The sequence below is a fragment of the Mycteria americana genome, chromosome 1, assembly GCF_035582795.1.
Source record: "Mycteria americana isolate JAX WOST 10 ecotype Jacksonville Zoo and Gardens chromosome 1, USCA_MyAme_1.0, whole genome shotgun sequence".
NCBI classification, from domain to species: Eukaryota; Metazoa; Chordata; class Aves; order Ciconiiformes; family Ciconiidae; genus Mycteria; species Mycteria americana.
In genome coordinates this window covers 45,402,279-45,427,676 of record NC_134365.1, presented here as the reverse complement: position 1 = coordinate 45,427,676, position 25,398 = coordinate 45,402,279, and the positions used below count along the sequence as shown (strand labels likewise).

At 38.3% G+C, this 25,398-nt stretch overlaps 1 protein-coding gene across 1 annotated transcript in view; it reads right to left on the bottom strand.

Moving 5' to 3' along the window:
* Positions 1-25,398, bottom strand: part of ACSS3 (acyl-CoA synthetase short chain family member 3) — a 92,493-nt gene that overhangs the window by 20,200 nt on the left and 46,895 nt on the right. Inside the window, exons 9-10 of the mRNA XM_075496307.1 lie at positions 21,784-21,887; positions 1,282-1,377 (exon numbers count right to left, since the gene is read on the bottom strand). Coding sequence (XP_075352422.1) covers positions 1,282-1,377; positions 21,784-21,887 — 200 coding nt within the window. The remainder of the gene's footprint in view (positions 1-1,281; positions 1,378-21,783; positions 21,888-25,398) is intronic.

The following is a 25,398-nucleotide window of genomic DNA, read 5'->3' as shown; positions in this document are numbered from 1 at the left end:
ACTTTTTTCTAGTCCTGACTATCATCTTATAGCATGTGTGATGCAATTACATTCTTCCACTCTTCCCTATTTATTGCAACTCTGGACAAACTTCACAGCTTTGTTTTAATGTTGTTTTTAAGCTATTGCTTGTCTTCATGCCATAACTGTAAATGCCAAAACCCAGAGCTGCTGAAAGTGTTTATTTTCTTTAATGTTCACTTCCGCTTGTATGTATTAGAAGAAAAAACAGCTTAGCTCTTTCTGCCCAATGATGTGAGAACTTTTCCTGAAGATGGGTTGATCTTCAATGTAATTATTTTTCACACTTCAAGTAATTCTTGAAAACTGTGTTAAAATCAGGGTTCCCAGGTATGAAAATATTTTTGCATTCTTAATCCTGTGGCTGCACCCTCTGCATGCAAATACCTGCCAGACAATGAGTGCTCATCCTTTTACTACTGGTCCATAGCCTACCATTTCTCCCAGCTGGAAATAAAAATGCTCCACAAGTACTGAAAGACAATGTGCTTAACAACTCTCTCAAATATGAGCCCACATACCTGTAAAAAAAGGCAGAAAACTGACTTTGATTTTCTTTAAAAAAGTATGAGATGAGTTCAAATAGATTTATATCCTTGCCAAGCTGCTTGTTAGCTCACTACGACGTATTTGTTGAAGACACAGATCTCAGTAAGAATTTTCTTTATGCACTTCAGAATACTTCTCATATAAAATTGTAGGGCCAAAAGAAAATCTAATCAATCTAATCAATATGTCCGAGACATAATTATTTGATGTACATCTCCCAAACCAAAACTATTTAGGCTCTGAAAATTGAAAACACAGGTATAACAGAACACTTGAAGTGTAAGTTATAGCAATTATTTGTCTAGGTATCATTTCCTCTTTTACTGATGGTTATTACTAACACTTTTCTTCCTGATTTGCCAATACAAATTTTACTGCTGCTCTCATTTAAAACAGTGCGACCGTAGATAAAGCCTTAAAGCACAGTATTTTTTTTCATGTCTTTGTTATATCCAGGGTGGAAGTATGTGCTAGCCCTTTCATATAATAAAGATAGGAGTAGTTGATCAATTTTCTTGAACATAACTCTGAATTTCTTATTCACAATCACATTCCACAACACAAAAAAGCAGAGCTTCCTGTTATAGGAAGGAGGAAAATGTGCTAATAAGACTGTAATTTGCTTTCCCTACGAGGTATGAAAATTAAAGAGCACCTACTCAGAAACATAAGCAATATCCTTTTCTAGTAGCATGTTTAGCCCAGTCTTACCATTGTATCCTGGCACTGGTTTTCCGGCCTGTCCGGGTGGGGGTGTTGTAGAGTTCCCCAAACCAATACAGGAAGCAGTTATTGCAGAACCAGATTCTATTACGAGAACACAAGTATTGTCAGTTAAGATTGTTCTTAGCGTCATTAAGTATTTATTGGTTCTAAGTTTTGCTTCTAGTTCAGCATATCAAAATAATAAAATAAAAGTCCCAGACAACCAATGGAAGATTTAGAATTCAGGAGCTTTTATGTATTATCAAATGCATGTAGGTTCATTACAGAACTTTGCATTCTTCAAAAGGGAACTTCTTCCATTCCATAGAAGACAGTCAGAAATAAATACTTTCTGCATTACACCTGTAGTTTATTCTGCTATGGGTATAAGGTTATACCAGCAAAGCCACGATAGAAACAGTGTGTAGGGCAGATGTACTTCAAGGGTTATTTCACGACTCAATATCCTTGGGAAGAATGAATTCCAGAAAAAAACATCAATCCATTCTTGGTTGATTATCTTACCCCTGTAAAGGAATATCAAAGTGTCTGTTGTTCTGTTTTGGAGCTACACATTCAGAGGTTTGGAAGGTGAATAAATGCCAAATCTTCTCCATGACAATACTGGTCAGAAAGATCAGAGAAGAGGTAGTGCCTAACAAAATTTACTGTAAATAATGGAGTCAGGAATACCTCTCTTATAATCCTGGAGATCTCACTAGTATTTCTTGGTGAGAACTATTTCGGAGAACAAAAAGGCTCAAAAAGAAACAGGGTAGAAAAGTCAGACCTAAATTTTCAGTGTTGCCAAAATAAACCCAAAAGGAACAATCAAAGGAATGGGAATCAAACTGCTGCAAGATTTTGTGATCATAATCCAGATGTCTTCTCCTCGTCCACCTACAAACATTAAAGTTTTGCTAACCACAGCATTCTAGAGTGGGTTTCTTTTGGGGGTGCAGGGGAGATGTGAGAAGACAAATGTCTCTTGTTTTTTTAATCTTAGGAAGATATTCATTCATCTAACTGCTGACAGATAAACTGAACACTGGCACTACGTGCCTTAGCTCTCTGCACGGAGCCCATAGAAGCTAGGTCTGGAATCCCCTCTGAAGTGCCAACACAAAATACCTTGTTTGGAGCTTCCAAATGAGACAGCACAAATATCCCCTGTAATGCCTACGCCTTCCTAATTATCCCCACAGTTAGGCAGCTCCCTCCTCACCTTCCTCTTTTTCTTAAGAAAGCTCAATTTCACATAACATTTTTATACTACAAGAGTTGTTATTATAGAAGAGGAATAAAAACTATCAAGTCATATAACAGAGAGTCTAAGTTTGAAAAAAAGACCAGTTGCTCTTCTCTCTTTTCCTCTAAGAGAAAAATCTATAGAAATTACTTTTAAATGCTGCTGTAACTCTGAGCCACAGAAAACAAAGTGTAGGCGATTGTAAATATTAGCAGGACCACAGTATGAGACTATTACTTTAAAAATGTGGCTTTATCATTCTGGAGATGTCCCAAGTCTCAGGTCACCTGGCTTGGAATTCATAGTCCATGCCACCCTCAAGTGTCAGCACAACAAAGTAGGTTTGTCTTCAGCTCTATATATCTGATCAGTATGGTCAAAACTATTTTTAGTTCTCTTGCATTAGGAAATTACAGTCGTTTTTGCTGTGAATTTTCTCAGCTTCCACAGCATTCATCTGCCACTTTAGAAGTTGTTAAATGACTATTCAAGTGCTAAAAGAAGCAAGAATAAGAACACAATTACAGAAGCTTGTGGTGGTTTTGTATTAGGTGTTAGTAAGTAGCTGAAAATTAGCATTAACATAGCATAGGTAAGCTAGGGCCTAACTCCAGCTGTGGGACACAGAATGAGAATTATCAGTCCTCAATGCTAATAAAGACAGGCTTAAAATGTTTGCTTAGTTGTTTCCCCATCTTTCCCTGTTCCTTCTTCTACATAATGCACATTCCCTGCACAATTGTGGATCCTGATCTTTTCTTCCAACGAGCAGAACACTCAAGCTACAATTACACTGGTGACACAATATCAAAATGATCTAACATACCCCGTACGTGATCACACTGAAAGTTGCAGGACGAGAAACTCACAATTTATTCAACAGTTTGGGAGCTTCATTTTCTGCACAGTATCTATACTGAAGACTTGTTTCCTCTTTTTCTCGGAGCAGAATGAAAAACAGTATTTTTCTTACAGAACAGTGAATTGGAAAAGACAGTGGAAGGGACAGTTTCTTTTTTGACTGTGTTAGGAGGAAAAAGTGCTAGCACGGAGTATATCTTGCTTTACATATTTCACAGCAAGAGCTAAAAACCATACTGCTCAGGTGAGAAAGGTATTCTCCTATCACCAAAACATAGTAATTAGGTTTGCTACTGAGAGGTAGGGAACACAGCATCACTGTTAACCTGATGTCCCAGTAAGATTTGCACAAACTGGGAACTGACAAACATTTCTAATCAAGAGGTCTCAATCAAAAAACCCTGAGGGGAGAGGGAGAATCTGAAATATCTGAAAATTAGTTTGGATTTGCTTGACTCTCTGATACACTGCTAATGAAAACAACATAAACTAGAAAGGAAACTTCATCATACTAATTTGTCTGTATTTGTCCCTGATTTTTGGACAACTGTGAATAAGACTGAATGAAAGTCCACTTATTCTAAACAAGAATCACAAGTTCTAAAACTTTGTGATTAGGTCTTTATATTGCTGCTATTTCTTCTATTGTCTTCTCAATTACCAGTGGATATATCATTTTCATATTTACCCAGTGCTCTAATCTCTAAGCCGTACATTCAGTTCCCATGGGTCAATAAGACTTTTTATATACATGAAAAAAATATGGGGTTTTGGTGCTTGGACCAGATATTAATTCAGAGAGGGAATCCCAAAAGCATCTGCTCTTTGTGTTAGGTTAACAGTTCCTGAATGCTAAAGATTCCCTTACAATGTAGAAGCATGAAGGAGTACTGTCAAAGGATAGCATGAATCTTTGTGCTGTACATTTCTTGGGAAATCAATGCATATCTTCCAAACAGGATGCAGGATTGAAATATCAATTTCCCAAACCTATCAGAAAACAGCAACCCCTTTCTAGGACAGCATTTTTTGTCACAGAAAAAAAACAGTCTGACTTAGAAGTGGAATTCAATTCAAAATCCTGCTTGAAAAGAAATCATCACTGTTCAGAAGAATACAGAAAAATAAGTACCGATGAGAAATTTTCCTTACCAGTTATGTGTAATACAAGTACTGTGTAAATAAGTAAAGTTGCTTAAGAATCTTCGGTTTGAATTAAGGTTGGTTTCTTTACAGTTCAAGTTAGGACCTATATGCAGGTTACAAGACCCAGGTCTGAAAGTTAAAACAGCAACAGTTTGAAGAAGGGTAACACCTGTCAAATGGACATTGCATTCCACCTACCCCTTACATCAGGTTTCTGAATGGACAAACAGACATCCCTTACCTGCCACTCAGTTGTTTATAGTTGCAGATTCTCTGAAATTAATGCACAGCACCTAGACAGATTCCCAATGCTGAAGTCTTTAAGAACTTGTATATTTTTACTGTAAGGAACAGAACAGTAGATCTGTCTTCCAGTCAGTCCCTTCTGCAAACGTTTAGGTGTTTCCACATAACCTTCCACTCACTACACTAGCAAGCTAGCTCACCTCCGGCTGCGGAAGGCTTTTCAGGGACAATTGGATGATAAAACCAATTTCCATTTTGCATAACACCTTACAACGTGACAATGCAACAGCTATTTAGGAGAGCAATGTTTTACACTGGAAGAGCAATGTTTCACAACTAGTCTGGTAGCTACATTCAACATCTGCTCCGAGTTATAATGGAATGAATATATATACCTCTGAGAATAATGAAAAGCACTTCACTGAGACTTGGAAGAGAGTGTTACTGAGAGATCGTCTTAAAAATCATAGCTGTTTAAGTGTACCAAGTAACTCCTTACATTTTTACCTTCAGGATAAGGGCTGATGTAAAGAAACAGCCCTCGAAATTCAAAGATGTGACCTTCTTTGTCTTGTCCCACTCTACATGTATGTGAAAGATATTATTTTTAAGATATTTCAATATTATTGAGCTATATTGGACAGTTAACGAATAGTCCAATAGAGGCATTTTTGTTGCATTTGCGCCTCTGAAAGCAATTCTTATGTCAGAGAAGGTGCTGCTGATGCAGAAGCAAAAAGTGCACTCTTACAAGTAGCAAGGGGAGTCTGTAAGGGTATGTCTGACTTTATTCATCAGAAAGCTTCCACCTGCCCATGTGCCTGATTTGCAGAAGCTGTGCTCTGCCAAATGATGCAGAGCAACAGCTACTAAGTTCTGTGCTCAAAATTGTCTTGCTCATTCACAGTCAACAGTCAAGTTCAATCAAAATAAACAGTTTTGAAATAACTCAGGACTCTAAAGATGAAAAATGCCCTGTACCACTTACATTCCTGGTACATTATAATTTCCAGACCATGTCTTATGTTCCTCAACATAATAGACTGTCACGCTGCTGAAATATTGTATTTTCTGGTAGAAAGTACTTAGGGAAAATACACTGCATTCTGACATTAATATTTGAGTTTGGGCTGCACTAAGTGACTAATGTAAGGCTGTCTGCTTTGAATTTCTTAGGATGCAATGGATAGACACTGGAAGCATGCAAAAGAGGTGGGAAGTTGTTATGTAGCAGGAGAAAAAAAAGAGAAGAAAAAGGAAATTGCCATACATTAACACATTAATGAATGCAATAAATAGGATACACTAAATTCTCACTGTGGCAGTGCTGTTTTGAGCCATTCTCCTGGCAAAGTTGTCATTTTGATTGACAGGAATTAAAGGAATTGCTACAGCAGAAGACAGCACTGATAAAATGGAGAGGAGGGTCTATGGAAGGGAGAAAGCTTAAGCAGCAAGTGGTAACAAATCCACCCACATAGCAAGAATGCAGCTTTGAAGAGACTCCTTGCACGTGCTCCCTCCACGCAGTGGTCATTTTAATTATGCCAGAAAGGGTGGAATGAAGAATTCAGTAAAGTAACAGCAACATTCTTTCTAGTATGGCAACAACTACTGGGCATCCAGGAACAGAAAACCACAGTACCAGGTGAACTATAGCACTAAAAATCTGCATCACAGCATACCATACTGCTTCCTTATAATAAAACCAAATCTAACACACCACAGAAATAATATGTACTGGGAGGGTCCTGAAGATTCAGGGGCCAGATCATCAAGTATTCATACAGACCTCATTTCCTTCAGCATATGACTGTGCAGAGCAAAGAAGTCAGTTTCCCCATCAGTTCTTCATCACTAAAACCCAAGCAAGTTTCTAAGTCTCTGACTGCACTAGCAGTAGGTGACCTCACTCACAACTTGTGATTTAGCACTGTTAACCCTGACAAATTCTGTCTAGATAGCCACGCTGCAGGCTGGTAGCCCGAGCACCACTTTAGTCTTATGCTTACTCATCTTGGAAGATAATTTCAGATAACTGTTTTAGCCTCTGTACAGTACAGCTCAACCACGTCTTCAGCAAGGAGTCAAAAATATCCACTGTATAATTTTGCCATTAAGTTTTCTTCATCTCTTCCCTGGAAGACATCGACATTTTCTGCTCAGCTCTAGGTTGGTACATGAGACATGGTAAAGTATTAATGTGTAGAAAAAACAAGTACACCTGGCTAGTGCTGGCTATTTAACTACAAACAGTCTGATGCTAATTATCCATCAACATTAAAACAAGGAGATGACACCTGGCCACTATTATCCCAGGGCACTAAAGGGCACAGAGGAGAACAGGTTGGATAATCCTAATGCAACCTGATGTGTGATGCTGGGCTGCCAGCTGGCAGACTGCCACAAAAGTCCATGGTACAGCTGCACCCACATAGTATATGTTGATATGCCATGATTTTTACTGCCTTCTAAGGGTAAAGGTTAGTGAAAATTCCTTTTCAGATCTATGATAATTGTATCATGAACCTCCCCATCCATTTTACTCATTTCCTCTTCATTTTGCTTAACCCTGTCATGAAATGAAGTAAAATTCAATGACAGAGCTTATATTTACTGAAATTCTCATCTTCTAATACATTTAGCAGGGTACTGCAGCAAATTATAACAGAAAAGTGAGAGGAGCCACAAGGAGACAACAATGACTGAAGAATCTGGAGAACTGTAAATTCTTAAGGATTCCCTGATTCCGTTTTACCAACTGTCAGAAAGCAAGTGTAAAATTAAATCCAATTCACACATTATGCACGATTAGGTTATATTAAAGACAATCTGTCATCCTAAACTGTGAAAGGCTTTGCTGGGTAGTAGTGAAACTTGAAAAACTCTTTCATGCATCATTTGGTATTTCATTTCACCCCTTATTTCTGAGGAGTATGACAGATGCAGCAGAAAAATTCTTGAACAGTGATGATAATTATAATTTATTTTTCCTTCATCTGACTGCATTCTTAACTTACTCCTCTTGTGAATTAAGCACATGAAGCATCAACACAATAAATACCAGGTGCCTACAGAATGCCAAAATATGGTAAGTGAGTAACAGGGGTCTATCTTAGCAAAACCCACAAGAAGTATCAAATTTTAGGTGAAGTATGCAAGTTGAGTGATTTGTACTCAAGATTTTCACACTTTTCTTACAAGGAGTTTTTTCAACTCCATACAAACTTAAGTAAAGAATATGCAGTAAACCAACTGGAAAGAATTTCAGTTAAGACTTTCTTGCTCAAATATTATTTAGAAAGACTATCACAACTAAAGCATGACCTTGTCCATCAGGCTGCTTACAATTTAGATTACATTCATTTGGCAGAAGATCAGAACAATTTGTTACCTGGAGGTGGGAGGGCTCCAAAACATGTTCATTCATCCCACTAGTACTCTACAGAACAGTGTAAAACCTCTACAAGTTAACTGTAAGCCTCATGGAAAAACAACAGTTTTTCACCTATTCTTCACACCCAAGTGAAATTAAATTTGACCTTTCTCACTTGGTTAAATTGCATACAGAGCCTTAAAAAACCTCTACTTAACTGCTTAACTTTCTCTAGTCAGAAACTGTAATGTAGAAACTTCACTCAGAAAACATGGAAAAGAGATATAACTAGGAAATGAACCAATCAATTTTTTAAAGGATGACTAAGGAAATCAGAAAGATACATTAATTAAACAGACTCTCCAGTACAGATGTGTTTTTACAATAGGACCAGTGCGTTGCACAAGGATTTGCCTTTTTTCTGGTTACGACTACTTGCTGTTCGGTATTCACTTCCACTTGAAGTTCTCCTTATTCTCTATATTCTTTATTGTACAGTAGCACCAAGGGTGCTCAATCAACAACAACGACATACACTACAAACACAACAGAAAGTGGTTACTGTCTGAAAGACAGCGCAGACAATAGCTAAAAGGGACAACAATGTGACAGCCATATTAATTTTCATTATCTGTTATATGAAGAACGATGATTTTGTAATTAAAATGCACAACTGGACACTGCACAGTTGACTTGAGCTAGTTTAAATGCACATCAGTGAAGGTAACTAAAAAAAAGTGTGGTCTCATTATCCTTCTACACCTTGGCTGTACATTCCCATCTTCCTTTTCCCCCCATTTTTACATGGAATTGGATTGAACTGATTCGGATTTAAAAAAAAAATAAAAAAATTATTCTTCCTTTCAGCCAGGTTAGTTTTTGCCTACATCAATGCTCTGATTCTGCTCACCATGCAGCCACACGCATGGTAGGACTGGCCGAAGAGCAGGGGTACAAAGGCAGTGTCAGAGATGAAGGAGGGATGCTCCACTCCCTCTGTCACTGGTGGTTTGCACTTACGTAAGCTTAGACCATTCACAAATCACACACCCAGTTACACGCCACCACCACCAAGCTATTTATCTCAGTATGTTTCATTTAAAACAGGAATAGTATCACAAGTATTTCCTCCCCCGCAATCAATTTGTCCATTTAGTCTAATTCGTAGTTTAGGATATCACTTTACATTTTAAATGTCAAATGCCACACAGGTACACATTTAAGTGCTTTCATAAGCCAGGCCATTTTTCTGAAACAGAGCTTTAGTGACAAATAGCTTTCTGAAAGCTCACCTATGTCGTTACTCTATTGGTTTAACTTTATATCAGATCCCAACCTGCAGTGGTATCGATGAATGCCTCCCACGTCAGCTGGGACACTATTTCCAATCTTTAAAAGGAAATACTGCATTATACGTAGTGTTGCACTAATTAAAGTATATTCATATTTAAATAAATGGGCAAGCATTATTATGCACATATACAGCACTGAGAATGACAGCTTCAAGCTTGTTTGCACAATCTAGAAATTATGATGTTAGTATTAAGCTGACTGCGGAGCCATATTAATACATGTACAACAACAGCTGTGTACAGCTAGCCAGAAGCAGAGTGTTTCCCTCATTTCTTGCAAATGTACAGAAGCACAGGAAAAAACAATTAAAAATCACAAAATTAGCTAAAGGTATTTGAAAACCTGAAGCCTGTTTCTCAAAATAAAATCCATTTTGTTTACAGAGTAACGTATTTTCTGAAAGTGCCTGAGTTTCCATGCTTATTCTTAGAATTTAACATCAGAAGAGAAACCAGCAATTCTTTGAGTATTTTCTAAATGCTTCAAAGCACTTGTAGTCATAATGCATCTATTACCACGAATACATATTACACTTGTGAAGGCCAAATACTTCTTGTATAACAGTTCTATTGCTATATTCAATCCACTCATTTAAAAACAAAATCAACCCCCAAAACCATTAAAATTCCCCCAAGGCTCCCTTTCACAATCCTATCCAAACACAGAACGTATTTACAAACTGTGCTGCTTGTGTTATCATACATATACACAAGGCCTCTGAAGATTTCAAAGCACATCCAAATAAAATCTCCAGAATAAATGTACAAAATGTAACTGTTAAAGAAGTTCTAATTATCTTAGTTAAAGGTTGGTGGGCCACGACAAATATTAAAACCAAAGAAGGAAATAAGTTCAGTTATCATGAACTGGCAAGCTAGTCATAAAGCACCAGAAGTTTATGCATTTGTTTTGTAAGTATATCAGGCTCCTTTGCCTCCAAATGGTAATTCATAGCGTACATCTTACAAGTTGCCTACAGCAAAATGACAGCCAAGATAATCAGAGGAGAATAGAAAGCTTTTTGGTCATATTTTGAAGATGTCAGATGGCATGTTTAAAGATGCATTAAGTCAGGCAATGCAAATATAATATATTTTCAGACTAAAAGTGAATTTCCCATTTTTATTTTCCTCCTACTGTAACATCATAACTGATACATGATGAAATACTAAGAGATAAATGGAGATTATAAAAAGTAATTACACATCTCAGTGCTAACCATTTACCATTTAATCATTTGGGGGAATCTTAATATATTGTATGCATAGTAATACTGCCAAGATGGAAAAGACAGATAAAATTACTACTGTGCAATTCAAATATTTTTTTCCGTATCAGGATCTAAGGTCTTAGAAATTCCTATTCTCTCTCTTTCTACCTTCACTGGGCAGCCTTAAGTCCTGCAAAGGATCATTCCTTCCATGCACGAGATCCATGCAGCTTACTACTAGCTTTCCTCTTCTTAAATCATCAGGAAAATCATCTACTTTACACTAATGAGGACTTTATTCTCTGAGCAACAAAAAAAGCAGTTGCCATGCGACAGGAATGAGATCAGCAACCTGTAACATCTTCACACACATACAAACTGGAGGTGCTGTCACAGCTTGTCTCCTTCAGGCAGATGAGTGCATTATTCTTATTTAACATACCCATTCCTAAAGGTGTCCCCTCTTCTTCTTCTTCATTTGCCTATTCAGTGCACACTAAACATCATTCATGGCTGAACTCCGTAACTTACGACTGCTTTACAGTTCTTTTATTTTCAACCATCTAAACCACATCAATGAAATTTTAAAAAGGAGGAAAACATTTATAATACTTCATTTTAATGCATGTCCCTGGCTGCATGTGGAAAGACAATCGGAAAAGATTAAGATTAATAAGCACTGAGTAACAGAAGTCAAATGGGAACAGAAAAGCTTAATACATACTTTCTATCAATTCTAAGTTAGAAAATGTCAGCGCAAATGAGACAGAGTGGCTACAGCACAGCTGATACTGAATTTGTATCAACACAGAGGAGGTGCTGACCAGTGGGAAGGAAAAAAGAGAACAGCCAGGAGGAAAAGAGAACCTTCCCAGAAATTTAAAGAATGCTTTTTTCTTACTAGAAGGACCTAGTATGTTTACTGACTTAACCATGCCTTAACTGTAATCAATTCCATAAATAAAAACAAAAGGGATCCGTCTTTCTTTCAAGCCACAACACTCCTGCCGTCTCTGAACCAGGGCCACCTTTGCAACGTGGTGCATTTCCCAAAATGCACGGGAGAACTGAAAGCCATGTGAAATGTGCATCTGAAACAACCCTCAAGAGAGAAACATATCTGGAGGAGAAATTCACTTCACTTCGTGAAATGGGGGAGACAGTGACCAGCACTAAAGACCGTAATAAACCTATGCAGCTGTAATGATTCATTCAAAGTAAAAACACCTTAGAGAATATGTATATAATCCAGACATACATTCTTGGATGTCCAACAAACACACAAGCAGTACATAGTCATGAACAAGCCATTTCTGTAAAAAATATTTCTCAGCTAAGCAGATACGGCCTAAATTTCTGAAGGAGAAACCATTTCACATGGATTGCACAGAGAAAACTCATGAAAATTCAAGACTGGCAGATGAGTATAGATGACTAAGACTGAAACGTGACAGAGGGCAACACAACCAGGGAAGCTACGTCACCCATTTTACTAAAGCATGTCGCAAATCATACACGATGAAGATGCTACACTCTGTCAGCATGAGCAGAGATACAATATTTTAGCATTAGATTAACAAGGATTACACCCGAATTCAATGATACAGTTGTATAGTTTGTATAGCCCTAATAAAATGCCTGGTTCTGAGTACCAGCAGTCTTCAACGCTTAACTCTCTTCTCTACCCGCCTGGAAACAGGGTGCTCTGAGGTAAGGTTTTCACAAGTAAGCAATTTTACCACATTTCCAAATAAAGGCTCATTTAAGAAACTTCTGTAATTCTAATGTTCCATGTGACTGCCCATTATAAAGGCCCAAGTAGCTTATATCATAATGAAACACATTCAACAACAAAAAAACAAACAAAAAAAAAAAGTGGGGTGGAAGGAGAGCGAGGCTGAGGGAATTTTGTGTCTGCAATTACAGCACACTCCTGGGATGTACACACAGACTGAGGGCTCCAACGCCCCATGCTGAGGAGGGGCAGGTTTCCCCACTCTTCCTCCACATCTGAGTGGTAAAATCACTGGAATACTGGGACAGAGAGGCACTAACTGCTCTTCACAGTTTTAAGAGACTGGTTGGCTCCCCCAAAGCAATTTAGCCCAAATTACTTGGCTCATTAGAAAACAAGAGTGTCAAATCCTAATTTAAATCCATGTCACTCCTTTTAGTTATGTGAAATTATCATAAAATAAGAATTGCAAGAGCTATCAATACTCCAACTTCAAGAGAGAAGCCAATCATCAGGACGGGTTAGGAAAGAGCTCCTTGATTTTGACACAGGTTGACCAGACAGACAAAGAAAAAAATACCTACAATTCTGTTCTTTTCCCTTTCTCTGAAGCTAATGGTAAAGGCCACAGTACAGAATGAGACAGCCACACACTACTGAAAGGTCAGTCTCTGCCTTGGCAATGCCCATGGCCCCTAAAAAAATTTCCTCCTCTCTCTCCTCCAATAAGGATAACCAAAAACCCGTTTGAACTGAGTGTCCTAACATGACATTGAAGGAATGACAAGCTACTGTAACTAATGACACGCAGTCCACATCTGCACAAGTCTGATTACTAAGCAACGAACAATGGCTGAAACAATCTTTATGTTCATAAAGGACAGAATGCAAGCCCCAAGGTAGAGACATGACAAATGACCACTTTTCTCTTCTTCCTCTACGTGAATACCTGTTATAAGTTCAGTTATCCAGAAAATTATGCTCAGAGGACTCTGTAATTCAGGGCTACAGAAGTTTCTGCAGAGTAATTCCCACTTCTGAAGAAGTGTTCTGCTTCTGATATTCTTCAGAATATCAGCTTCCACTAAAAAAATATGATCCTAGTCTTGACAGGATACGCATGTCTTTAAAAAGCATGAACTGCATCTACAATGAGGCACCACCTGATAACCTAAACCCGTAGCCTGGACTTTGGAAGAAATCTGTTTCATTTCTTTCATCTCAGCTCCAGATGCTTGGGCTCAATAACTCCAGAACTGAATTTCTGGCACTCAAAATAACATTTCTAAGAATTTACTCTTTTGCTGCAAATTAAACAGCTACCCTTTGTTTAGTTTACCTTTCTTGCTGCCTCTTGATCTGAAAATTTCACCGTATTAAAGGAATGCACTGGACTGAAATGCATCCTATTAAGGAATGCACTGGACTGATCTGCATGGTTTTGAATGGGGCAAAGCAGAAGATGACTGAAGAATAAAATCTGGAATCCAATTGTCAAATGTGGGCAGATGGAGGTCTAGATTGGCAAGGTAATTCACCTAAAGAGCAGTTCTGTAGTGGAAACCTGGAAAGATTAGCTAACAGAATTCAGTTGCAAAATCCATCCTTTCCACCCACGAGAAGATTCTGCACAATGTTGCCAAGCCAACACAGTGGAAACTGAAGACTGGGGACCACGTCATGCTGCTTGGAGACCACATTAATAAACTCTTCCCCATACATGATTGTGGTAGGAAGTAGTTCATTGAAATATATTACAGTGAGTACACTTAACTATGATTCATATTTTTTACAATGAATTCAATGATACAGTTGTATTGTTTGTATAGCCCTAATAAAAGATCAGTATAACCATTACTCCTATGTGGAATTACATAATAATAGTCATGTCCTAATAAAAATATTACCAAGGTAGCAGCTGCATGTTTTAGAGGTAAGACATAGAGGAGGAACAAGAACAATTTTAAAAGTGATAGAGTACATTAATTAATTGTGCTACAGAACCTGGGGAATTCCTACCAGTAAATTTTATCACACTGTGTCTCAGAGTATCCAAGATCTCATTACAATGTGCGCGTACGATAACCTTCTTTTTCAGCAACTATAATGTAGCAAGCACTATGTGATTTTTGTCCTAATGGATGCTGCAGGCACCCATTCCTTACTGGATAAGGCAGCTTATTTCCATGAAAAAAGAAAACGTGCACAATCTTCTCATAGTTCTGCCTGCTAGTGAGCTGACACTCAGGACATAGCGGTATCTCCAATTTGAACCTCCTACACTTGCCTGCTCTGTAACTTTGATTCCCATAGTACATGACCAAAAAGTTGCAAGGAAACATCTCTTGAGTGAGATTTTATGCATGTCAAATTTTATCACTGAATTTTCAGTTTCAGTTGTTTCATCTGAATTTTCCTATACATCCTCAAAGACAGAGTCTCAAAACATTTCTATTTAGAAATATCAAAAAAAAAAAACCTCTTTACATCCTATACTTATGAAGAAACAGAAATCTGACTTGTTAACTTTTTTCTAAAATGTCAAAAATGATGCGGTAGAGTTTCATTTTATTTCTTTTTACCATGAAATACTGAATAGCTAACATGAAAGCAGTTGAGGATGTTTAACACAAGCTTTCAGAGCCTTCATGCTTCCACAGCTCTTCAAATCCTCATTGCTGTTACCCTTTTTTATTTCTAGAATTCAAAGCTAGCTCCAAAAACAAGGTAACCCAAACTCACATTTCTTTGTGTATTGAGGCCTCTCCCAAGGATGTGACACAGCAGTTACATCCCAAACACTGTTTAGGCTATTTCAAACAGATTTGTCCAGGTGCCCTGTGAGGTACTTACCTGGAGTACTGCAACAGAGCTACTGTATCATTTCCTTAAAGCATAACTACAAACAGAGACAGAACAAGGTCCAAAATGTGCATTCCTGTTCCCTTTCAGACAAAATATCACAAAACGTGTAAATATGACAAGAAAATTTATCTCTGAGCAAGAAAAGCTCTGTTTTCTAAAACTGAATTTGCAATGGCTTCCTGGATAGCGTGGGACAAGATACTTGTCTTTCTCAATTTAATGTCTTCAAGACTGGAATAACTGTACTTACTTCACAGGGGTATTAAAAGAATTAATTTGCTTGTGTTTGCACAATTACCTTGAAGATGAAAATTGCTATTTAAATGCTAAGTGTCATTTTGTATAAATAAGCAAAAACTAAACACCTGCACAAATCCAAAACAAGATTATCCTCCCTCCATGTATGGATGAGCACAGGATCTGAAAGTACCATTCTTTCATCCATTGCCATGTCTCCAAAGGAAGCAGCAAGTGCTTATCAGTCCTTATTGCCACAAATCCTACTTGCTGCTCATTGATCCCATGACATACATCTCACAGCTTGTAAGACGTACTTACTATACTTGTAACACAAATATTCACATTTAAAATAAGCATTATTGATGAAGCCATATTGAAACAAATCAAAGTTTTAATCAATCAGGCTTTCCAGGTGTAACTGCTTGAAAGTCCCCTAATGAAAGCATTCTTCTGTTTCAAAGTACTGTTTCAACTCAGTGATTTCATATAATCCATAAATCTTCCAAAGACAGAATGAAAGAAAATCCACCTACATTTCTTTGTCCATAGTCATTTATTTCTAGTTTCAATATATGGTAAAGGGGCCAAGATCTTTGAAGATACCCTACTAAACCTGAAGAAGCAAGTGTTTCACCCTCCCTTTTTATTTTATAATACATTTGTTTGTCAGCCTTTTGTTTCCCTTCCCTCATACCCATTTCCATCTCCAAATAATGACTCAGTTGCTTCTCATCTCTACAAAGCTGATCTCTTCCCTCCTTTTCTCAGTCATAAACAAGGGAATAGAAATTACCCCATTATACATGAAACACTAATTACCCTGATACTGGATTGCCCTCCTCCTCCATCTTCTGCTTAGCCTCAGTTGGAAGAGTCAACGACTAAGACATAACTGTAGATCTACAGTATTCAGGTAAAATTAAGATGCCAACATTTCTCACAGTTTTGCAATGCTCTTGTTTTGGAAAAATGCAGACAAATATCAAATTGGGGAATAAGTAACAATTTGCCAGATTATCAAAGGTCAAAAGCATTTTCATATCTAGAAGTAAATCAGAAGCTTTCAATCTTGGGCATAACAAAACAGCAATTTATAACTTCAGCTGCCATTTCATTACAAAAAAGGTAATTCATAAAATGTAATAGTTTTGTTATTTTGAATTGAATTTTGTTATTAAAAAATTCCATTTTAAAAACTTATTAGCAATACATAAAATGTCTTGACCTCTTCCTGCTAGAAGTGATCAGGATTTTTTATTCTGTGTTTTTAGTTGTGATTTTCTATTTTAGAGATAGTTCGGAAAATTGTTATTTCTGAATTTTGGGTCCTGTATTCTGTAACCAGTCACTAACCTTGAATATTTCTAATATGAAGTGAAACAGCCATTTATCTACTCCGTAAAATATTTCATATTCAGCACCTTACAGCTTTAACCTAGTGTACGGAAATCCAGTACTGTTGGACTGAAAAGGCTTTTCCAGCACAGAAATCCACTTTCAACAATATTTTACCAAGTGACAGACACAGCTGAATGTGACATAACTGCTTGTTTTTTTCACAGTTAACGGGATACGTTTTGTATTCTGCTAAAAAAGAGGTGACTGAACAGCAGAAGGGAAGGCTGCTTTCATGTGCTGCCCTGGCTGCTGTGCTCCGGAACAAGCAAAGCCTTTCAGAGACAGGAGGATCCACTTCTTCCCACTGAGCATTTGAGCACGTTAATCTCAAGGGAAGTTCAGGAACACAGGACAGTGTGGGGAGAAGCATTTCTATTTCATCTCACTTACCAGACCTGACCGTTCTCTATTTTAGAAGCTATACAAATCTAGTTTATTAGTTTGTATTCTATTAAGCACTTTTTCCTATGCCTGGGAGGCAAGGAGGGGGTGTTGCACTTCACGTGAGTGGGGCTCTGCCTTGTTAGAGGTCAGGTCAGGAGCCAGCCAAGAACTTACGGGTGAAGACCAGCAGGCAGACCAACGTTCATGCTGTTGTAGTGAGTATCTGCTGGAGACCTCCTGAGCAGGACGAGGACTGTAGATGAGGCCTTCTTCAAACAAATGGAAGAAGTCTCATATTCACAGACTTTAACCATTCTGATATCTTCTGGAAGGACAACACAGCAGGGCACAAGCAATCCAATTTATGCAGTACATGGATGACAATTTCCTGACAAAGGTGATCGTGGAGCCAATAAGGAAAGGTGCTCTGCTGGACCTCATACTTACAAACAAGGAAGAAATGGTCAGAAGCAGCCTTGGCTGCAGTGACCATGAGACGGTGGAGTTAAGGATTCTGAAAAGAAGGAGCAAGAAAAAAGCAAGACCACAACCCTGGATTTCAGGACAGCAGACTCTCTTCAGAGATCTGCTTAGAAGAATCCCATGGGATACAGACAGAAGAGAGTTCCAGGAGAGCTAGTTGATATGCAAGGATCACTTCCTCCAAGCTCAAGAGAAGTCCATCCTGACAAATAGGAAATCAAGGGCAGGAGGCCTGAATGGATGAGCAAGGAGCTCCTGATTGAACTCAGACATCGAAAGTGTACAAGAGGTGGAAGTAGGGGCAGATGACCCCGAAGGAGTATAAAGATGCCATCCAGTTGTGCAGGGATGGGGTTAGGAAAGCCAAGGCTCACCTGAAGTGGAATCTGGCAAAGGACATGAAGGGCAACAAGAAAGGATTCTACAAGCACATAAACAGCAAAAGGAAGAGCAGGGAAAACATGAGCCCACTGCTGAACAGGACAGGGGATCCGGTGGCAAAGGTCACAGAAAAGGCTGAGGTACTGAATGCCTTCTTCACCTCAGTCTTTACTGGTAAGATTGCCTTTCAGGATTACCAGACCCCTGAGACCAGAGGGAGTCTGGAGTAAGGAAGACTTACACTTGGTGGAAGAGGACCAGGTTAGGGAGCACTTAAACAAACTGGACATATATAAGTCCATGGGGCCTCATGAGTTGCACCCATGAGTGCTGAGGGAGCTGGCTGATGTCACTGCAGTGTCACTCTTGATTACCTTGCAAGGGTCATGGCGACTGGGAGAGGTTCTTGAAGACTTGAATAGAGCAAATGTCAGTCCTCTCTTCAAGAAAGGCAAGAAGGAAGATCCAGGGAACTACAGGCTGGTCAGCCTCACCTCAGTCGCTGGGAAGGTCATGAAGCAACTAATGCTGGAAAGTATTTCCAAACACACAAAGGACAAGAAGGTGATCAGGAGTAGCCAGCATGGATTTATGAAGGGAAAGTCATGCTTAATCAACTGATTGCCTTCTACAATGAGGTGACTAGCTTTGTGGATGAAGGGAGGAAGTGCATGCTGTTTACCTCCACCTTAGTAAAGCTTTTGACACTGCCTCTTATGACATTCTCATACATAAGCTGACAAAGTATGGGTTAGATAAGTGGACAGCAAGGTAGACTGAGAACTGTCTGAACTGCCAGGCCCTGAGGATTTTGACCAGTGGCACAAAGTCCCATTGGATGCAAATCATTGGTGGTTGATAGTGGGGTTGATACTGAGGCCAATACTATTCAATTTCTTCATTAATTACCTGGACAATGGGAAACAGTGTGCACTCAGCAAGTTTGCAGATGATGTAAAACTAGGAGGAGCGGCTGACATATGAGATGGGTGTGCTACCTTTCAGAGGCATCTCAACAGGCTGGAGAAATGGGTCAACAGGAACCTCATGAAGTTCAACAAAGGGAAATGCAAAGTCCAGCATCTAGGGAGGAATAACCCCAGACTCCACTGTACACTGGGGACCAGCCAGCTGGAAAGAGAAGGACCTGCAGAGAATGACCTTAGGATCCTGGTGGACAGCAAGATGACCATGAGGTCGCAACGCATCCTCGCAGCAAACAACGCCAACGGCATCCTGGGCCGCAAAAGGAAGAAAGTTGTCAGCCGGTTGAGGGAGATGATCCTTCCTCTCTACTCAGCACTGATGGGGCCACGTCTGGATGGGCCAGTTCTGGGTTCCCCAATACAAGAGATGGAGCTACTGGAGAAAATCCAGTGAACAGTCAGGAAAAAGGACATCTTTTATATGGAGAGAGGCTGAGAGAGCTAGGACTGTTCAGTCTGGAGAAGGCTCAGGGGAGATCCTATCAAGGTGTATAAACACTGGATGGGAGGGAATGAAGAAGAGGCAGACAGACTTCTCAGTGGTGCCCACTGACAGGACAAGAGGCAATAGGCACAAACTGAAACATGGAAAATTGCAGCTGAGCACAAGAAGAAACGTTTTTACTTTGAGGGCGGTCAAACACGGGCACAGGCTGCCCAGAAAGGTTGTGGAATCCCCATCCATAGAGGTACTCAAAACTGGACAGGATCCTGGGCAACTCTCTAGGTTACCCTGCTTGAGCAGGGGGGCTGAACTAGATGACTTCAAGAGGTCCTCATCAACCCCAATGATTCTGTGATTCTTCTTTTCTTCTTTCTCCCTGTCCCTTGAAATTCGGTTCTCTGATAGGAACTCTGACTTAGTAAATTTTTTCCTTCAGACTGAAGGCCTTGCTTACATTCAACAGCACACATTTCTACAGAAGTCACTTGGAAATAAAAATGGGTCTTCATTCTATTCAAATTATTAAACGCTCTCAAACACTGTATTTGAAATGGCCTTAGCTCATTAAAGTCATGCTACAATTTGATTTAAGAGCACAATGTGAACATAAAAATCAAGAAACATACTATACTCTGAGCTCGGCTCATGGTCTTTCAAAAGCCTCTCAAACAGAGTCTTACCTTTACACATTATGGGTACAATTACATCCACATGCTCGTTTAAGATCTCTCATTGATACCTGAGATATATCCGAATGAACACAGTAACATTAAGCCTTTGCACTAAATACATGCCAAAGCTATAGGCCATTATATATATATATATATATATATATATGTGCACAGACATAGATAAAAAAACATGCAAGATTACATACAGTAATATTGCTTACTGCCAGTTCAGTAGGTAGTCAAAGACATTATTTGATCTTTTAATCATTTAATCTTTTTCAGTTAATTGCTCATTCTGCATCACTGAGGCCTGTTCTTGCCTACACATATTAGGATCATAGGATCATAGAGAAGTGAGCAAAATATAGGTCTTGTCCCTCATATTTATCAATTAATTAGCAGATTAAATCAAGATTAAATAAAAAATGACACTACTATCTTCCAGTACTTTCTCAGTATTTATCTATGATTGTTGGGGTTTTTAAAAAAAAAATGATGCATTTCAAACTTCCTCAACTGATTTAATGACATAACATATATTATAGATGAACTAGAGTTTTCCACTTTTTATTCTAATCTTATATATCTGCTATCTGACCCATCACAGAGGAATCAAAACGTTTTTCTCCATATAGAGAGAAACCAGAGAAAATTTGCGTCTCAAAACAATGATGCACAGAAAATAGAAGCAGTATTCTTGGAAGGGAGCGAAGGAGGGAGGGGAGGAGGGAGCTTTTGTAATACACTTCCTTAGCTTAAATAGCAATAATGTGTGTAAGAAGCAAAATCCGAATCTGATCTTGTAATAGTGAAATTCAAAAATATATTAATCCATAGTTATAACAAGATATGTTTGATCAAGCCTTAATCCAGAATTCAAGTGGGATTTTTGCAAAGTTACACATTGATTGGTACTCTGATTCCTTCATTGCAGTCTAAGTATTTAATCCTCCTCCAGTGAAATAAATGGGAGACGTTCCAAAATAATCAACAGAAGCTGGATGAGATCCATACAAAACAATATTGAAGACCAAGGAGTCTACTCTGTGCTGCAGATTGTTTTTAATTACACAAAATATATGTGCAGAAAACTTAACTTAAACCTGAGAGCTTCCCTAAATACCAAATTTTCTGTCACAAAATAGTCACATATGCAAACAATATAAAAATACACCTGGAAAAAATACTGATGCAAACTTTTTTTTCTTCTTTTTTTTTTTTTTTTTTAAACACAGGCATCAGAAAAGACCTTTTTTTTATATATAGCTTTTAAAAATGCTGTGTTTTAAATATATCCTGAAGTCACTTTTCAGATCACTTCCAAAAAACTTTATTCCTGCTTGAATTTTTATTTTCACACTTGGTCCTGCCTATTTAAATGTTCATGGAAAGAGAAACCAGTTCTACCTGCAGACTCAGGAAACAAGTCTGAAAATATCTCCTCACTGTATTTTACAAATGGTATTTTAAAACACTCACCAGTTTGCCACCAGTGGTCCAAGACAGGTACCTTGAAGACCTTTTTTGACCATTGTAGCGTGTCCACATCACAGCGCTCACCAGCTACAAATAACGTTCTGAACCTTTAAATAAAAATAAAAAAGTATGTATCTTGATCTCGATGGGGAAAGGAAAACAAGAAAACAAATTCAATAAACACCTGTGGTTGGTTTCCCAGAGGAGAAAAAGAGAAAAGGGGAGGGAGAACTCTTACTCCTTTTTTGCTCCATCCTACTGAGTAAAAATCAGAATCTTAGCAATATTAATTTATGCTACTTAAAATATCATGTAAAAGAGGCTTTATTTTCAGAATGCAAAGACCCTGGTAGACCAGTGGCAAGCAACTGTCAGTGGAAGTAAAAAAAAATTAAATGCTCTGTACACAGTAACTAGGTAAATATCTGTTAGGCAAAACATAAGAATGGAATACCGAACGTTTGTACCATTAATTTAGCTAGTGCCATATAACTGGGTATTAAACCCATACAGTCTTTAACTTCATAATCTTTTATCAGATGTTTAGTCACACTTTATTGTCCTTCATTAAGCATTACAAATTCACTTCATGCCCTGTTTAAAATTATAAGATCCTCTATGTCAATGCTAGCTTTCTTAAATACGATTATCAGTACTCAGAAGCTAGAGCTGTACTAGAGCAGTACTCAGAACCGTACATTACTGCATGCTGCTAAGGTTTTGATCTTTCTAACACTTGCACAGTAGTTTTATTCATGTCATAGCAGATTTTTTGCACTTCTTATTTCCTAACAAGAAACTTAAAGCCATGTTAAATTGCATATAAACTCACGGATACTCATGACACTGGACAGACAACGTCACCTATAAGAAGATACTAAAGAGAAGAATCTTCAGGTAGAAACACAGAACTTTGAAATCAGATTCATGATTGAGATGAAAATGAACAGCCAACTATACTCAGATGAACCGCTGATTTATATTCGATACTTTATCATTAGTCTGTGTCGTGACAGCATTGAGAGCAATGCATGCTATTTATCTTACTTGGCTCTTATTATCAAAAGAAAATATGTCTACACTGAACTAGTTCTCTAGGCTTCTTCTACAATCCACAAAGAACAAGAAAGTAATTTACCTTGAAGAGACTCAAAAGGGTAAGGTTTATTTTTTTACATAACAAAACCAAAATGAAAACCAAAATGACAAAAAAAATCCAAGGCCCAAGAGCAACACTAACTAACACATGACTAAGCTACCGTATGGAGACTTTGTTAAGTTACTGTTTAAAAAGATAGCGATAGATACAGCATTTAGATTACTGCATTATAACTTGGAAGGGATGTTCCTGCATCTCAGAAAAAGGAAATCAGGAATGCCTGACATTTTGGACATTCTTACTTTGCTGTGCACTTAAACATGTTCCTGTTTAAGCAAGATTTTGAAACAGAAATCATCTATTTGGGAAATAAAATCTAAACCAGGGAGAAATTTAAGACATAAGACTTCTGGTTTACTTTTACAGATAAATCACAATGGAAAACTGCACTTCCTTCCCTGGAAGGCTGGTGTGGCAATCTGAAATGCTTCAGCCACGTTAATGCCTCTTTGTAACCACCAATCCTGCCACGAGGAATAACGTGAATTCCGAACGCAGAGCTGCCACGCACACATGCCCTATTGCTACAGACCAAAGAACTTGCTTCCCTTCTGTAGTACCCGCACAGGGTGGGCTCATGCCTTCCCTCTCCCAAATCCTCCCTACTTGGTGTATGACCAACAAAGACAGCACTTTTGTTTTACCCAGAGATGCAATTTAAAACCTCAAAGGGTTGAGGGAAGAGAGGAAAGATAAGAAGGAAACAGATTCAGATTCCACATCAGAACAATTCTGTTTACCAGCAAATAACCTCTTTTTTTCTTCGAGTGAAAGTGCACAGGTATACTCACACTACAAGTGACTAAACATTTCATGAACAGCCTGTCACACTAACAGAAACTACAGAGACACTCTAGCAAGCACTGCATCAATCCTCAAGGCTTCTGAGATGACAGAATGCCTCTTTAAGATATGAACGGAGCTTCATGTGGCCCAACAACACACCCTGGGATTAAAAATACTTCTCAAAAATATCCCCTTGTTAGGACTGCAGCACGCTCTACCACAGCCAGATCAATGTCAGTGACATTTTGTCATCTCTAGGAACCTCGAGATTGACCTCTCAAGAGCAAAGGCTTCTTACCTAGAGACCACAGACTTCCCATAGCAAGGCTGCCTAAGCCAAAAAGCATACTTTGAATATTCGCACCCCATTCCTCTCCAGAGGATAGGTACATCCTGCTAGCATAAAAGGCAGCCTCTCACAGTGTAAGGACTGGTGACCTGCTTGCTGTGCAGATGCAAGGCAGGAGAATATATAGAGTGAAGCTACATCTGGAAACAACGTAAGTAAAACATGGGATGAAACATCATTAAGTGCAATAAGCCATGTGCCCTAAAATTGAAAAGCGTTTTTTTCACGGTGATATTTGGCCTAGACATCAAAAATATGATGAGTTTATTGTCTTTTAGATTCATAGTTAGACTACAGGAAAAGAACCTTCCACAAGCAAAAGTTATTGGGAACTCCAATCACCAAGGTAGGGACCCTGCACCAGTAAAATATAATGAACTGAGAATGGTCTTATCCGTGAACTAAGCAGAAGTAACAATCATAGAGGTAGCCATAATAATAACTTTGATATATGAAAATCAACTTATAGCATATCTAGTTACGAACTTACAAACATCAGAAGATCTTGAAAAATGTTACCATGTTGAACTTGAACATGCAGATAAAGAATTCAACTTCCTTAAGTTCAGAACAGCGTTTCAACCAACCCTCCTTTCCAACACCCCAAGATGGGTTGGAGTGAGTTCCTTCTTGGAATAGAAGGCAGGGGCTCAAATGTATAAGCAGCTTTCACATCAAAATAACCATAGTTTTCTGTACTCATAAATATACGACATCATTTTGGTAAACTGCTTTCTGAGCACATCTCCCACATTAGAAGATAATGATTATAATGAGTGTGATCCCAATCAATATCTTGCACCTGAATGCTTTTTATTGTAAAGCACAAGCCAGTGCTGATAATTACAGTTAATAGCTAGCTGGAAGTTGTAACAGATAAAAGTTTATGATAGAAGAGAACAAAATATTGTGTAAGTAAAAACCACAAATATGTATTTTATGAAGTCTTTTAAGACTCATGTTTACATGCAGGCCACTCCTGTTAAGCACTGTTCAATTTATATTATATGGACTGTTCTGTAATTAGGCATGTTAAACACAACATTTCAGCTGTGATGTAAAAATTCAATTTATGAGTTCATTAACTTTAGAAACTGCTGAAAAACTCAGTTAAGTGTCCTTGTTTTAAAAATAGGGCTATTAAAACACCAAGAACTTAAAAGACTTGACAAAAAAGTTAAGACATCATGTTATCCCCTGAGCCAAAACTGGAATTACTCTCTTCTGAATTGCCAGTTTTATTAATCAGATTTAATAATCTGCAGGCTCAAGAGCAACCTTATGTTGTGAGAAGGAGAGGGATTAGCTCTTTGGCAAATTTACA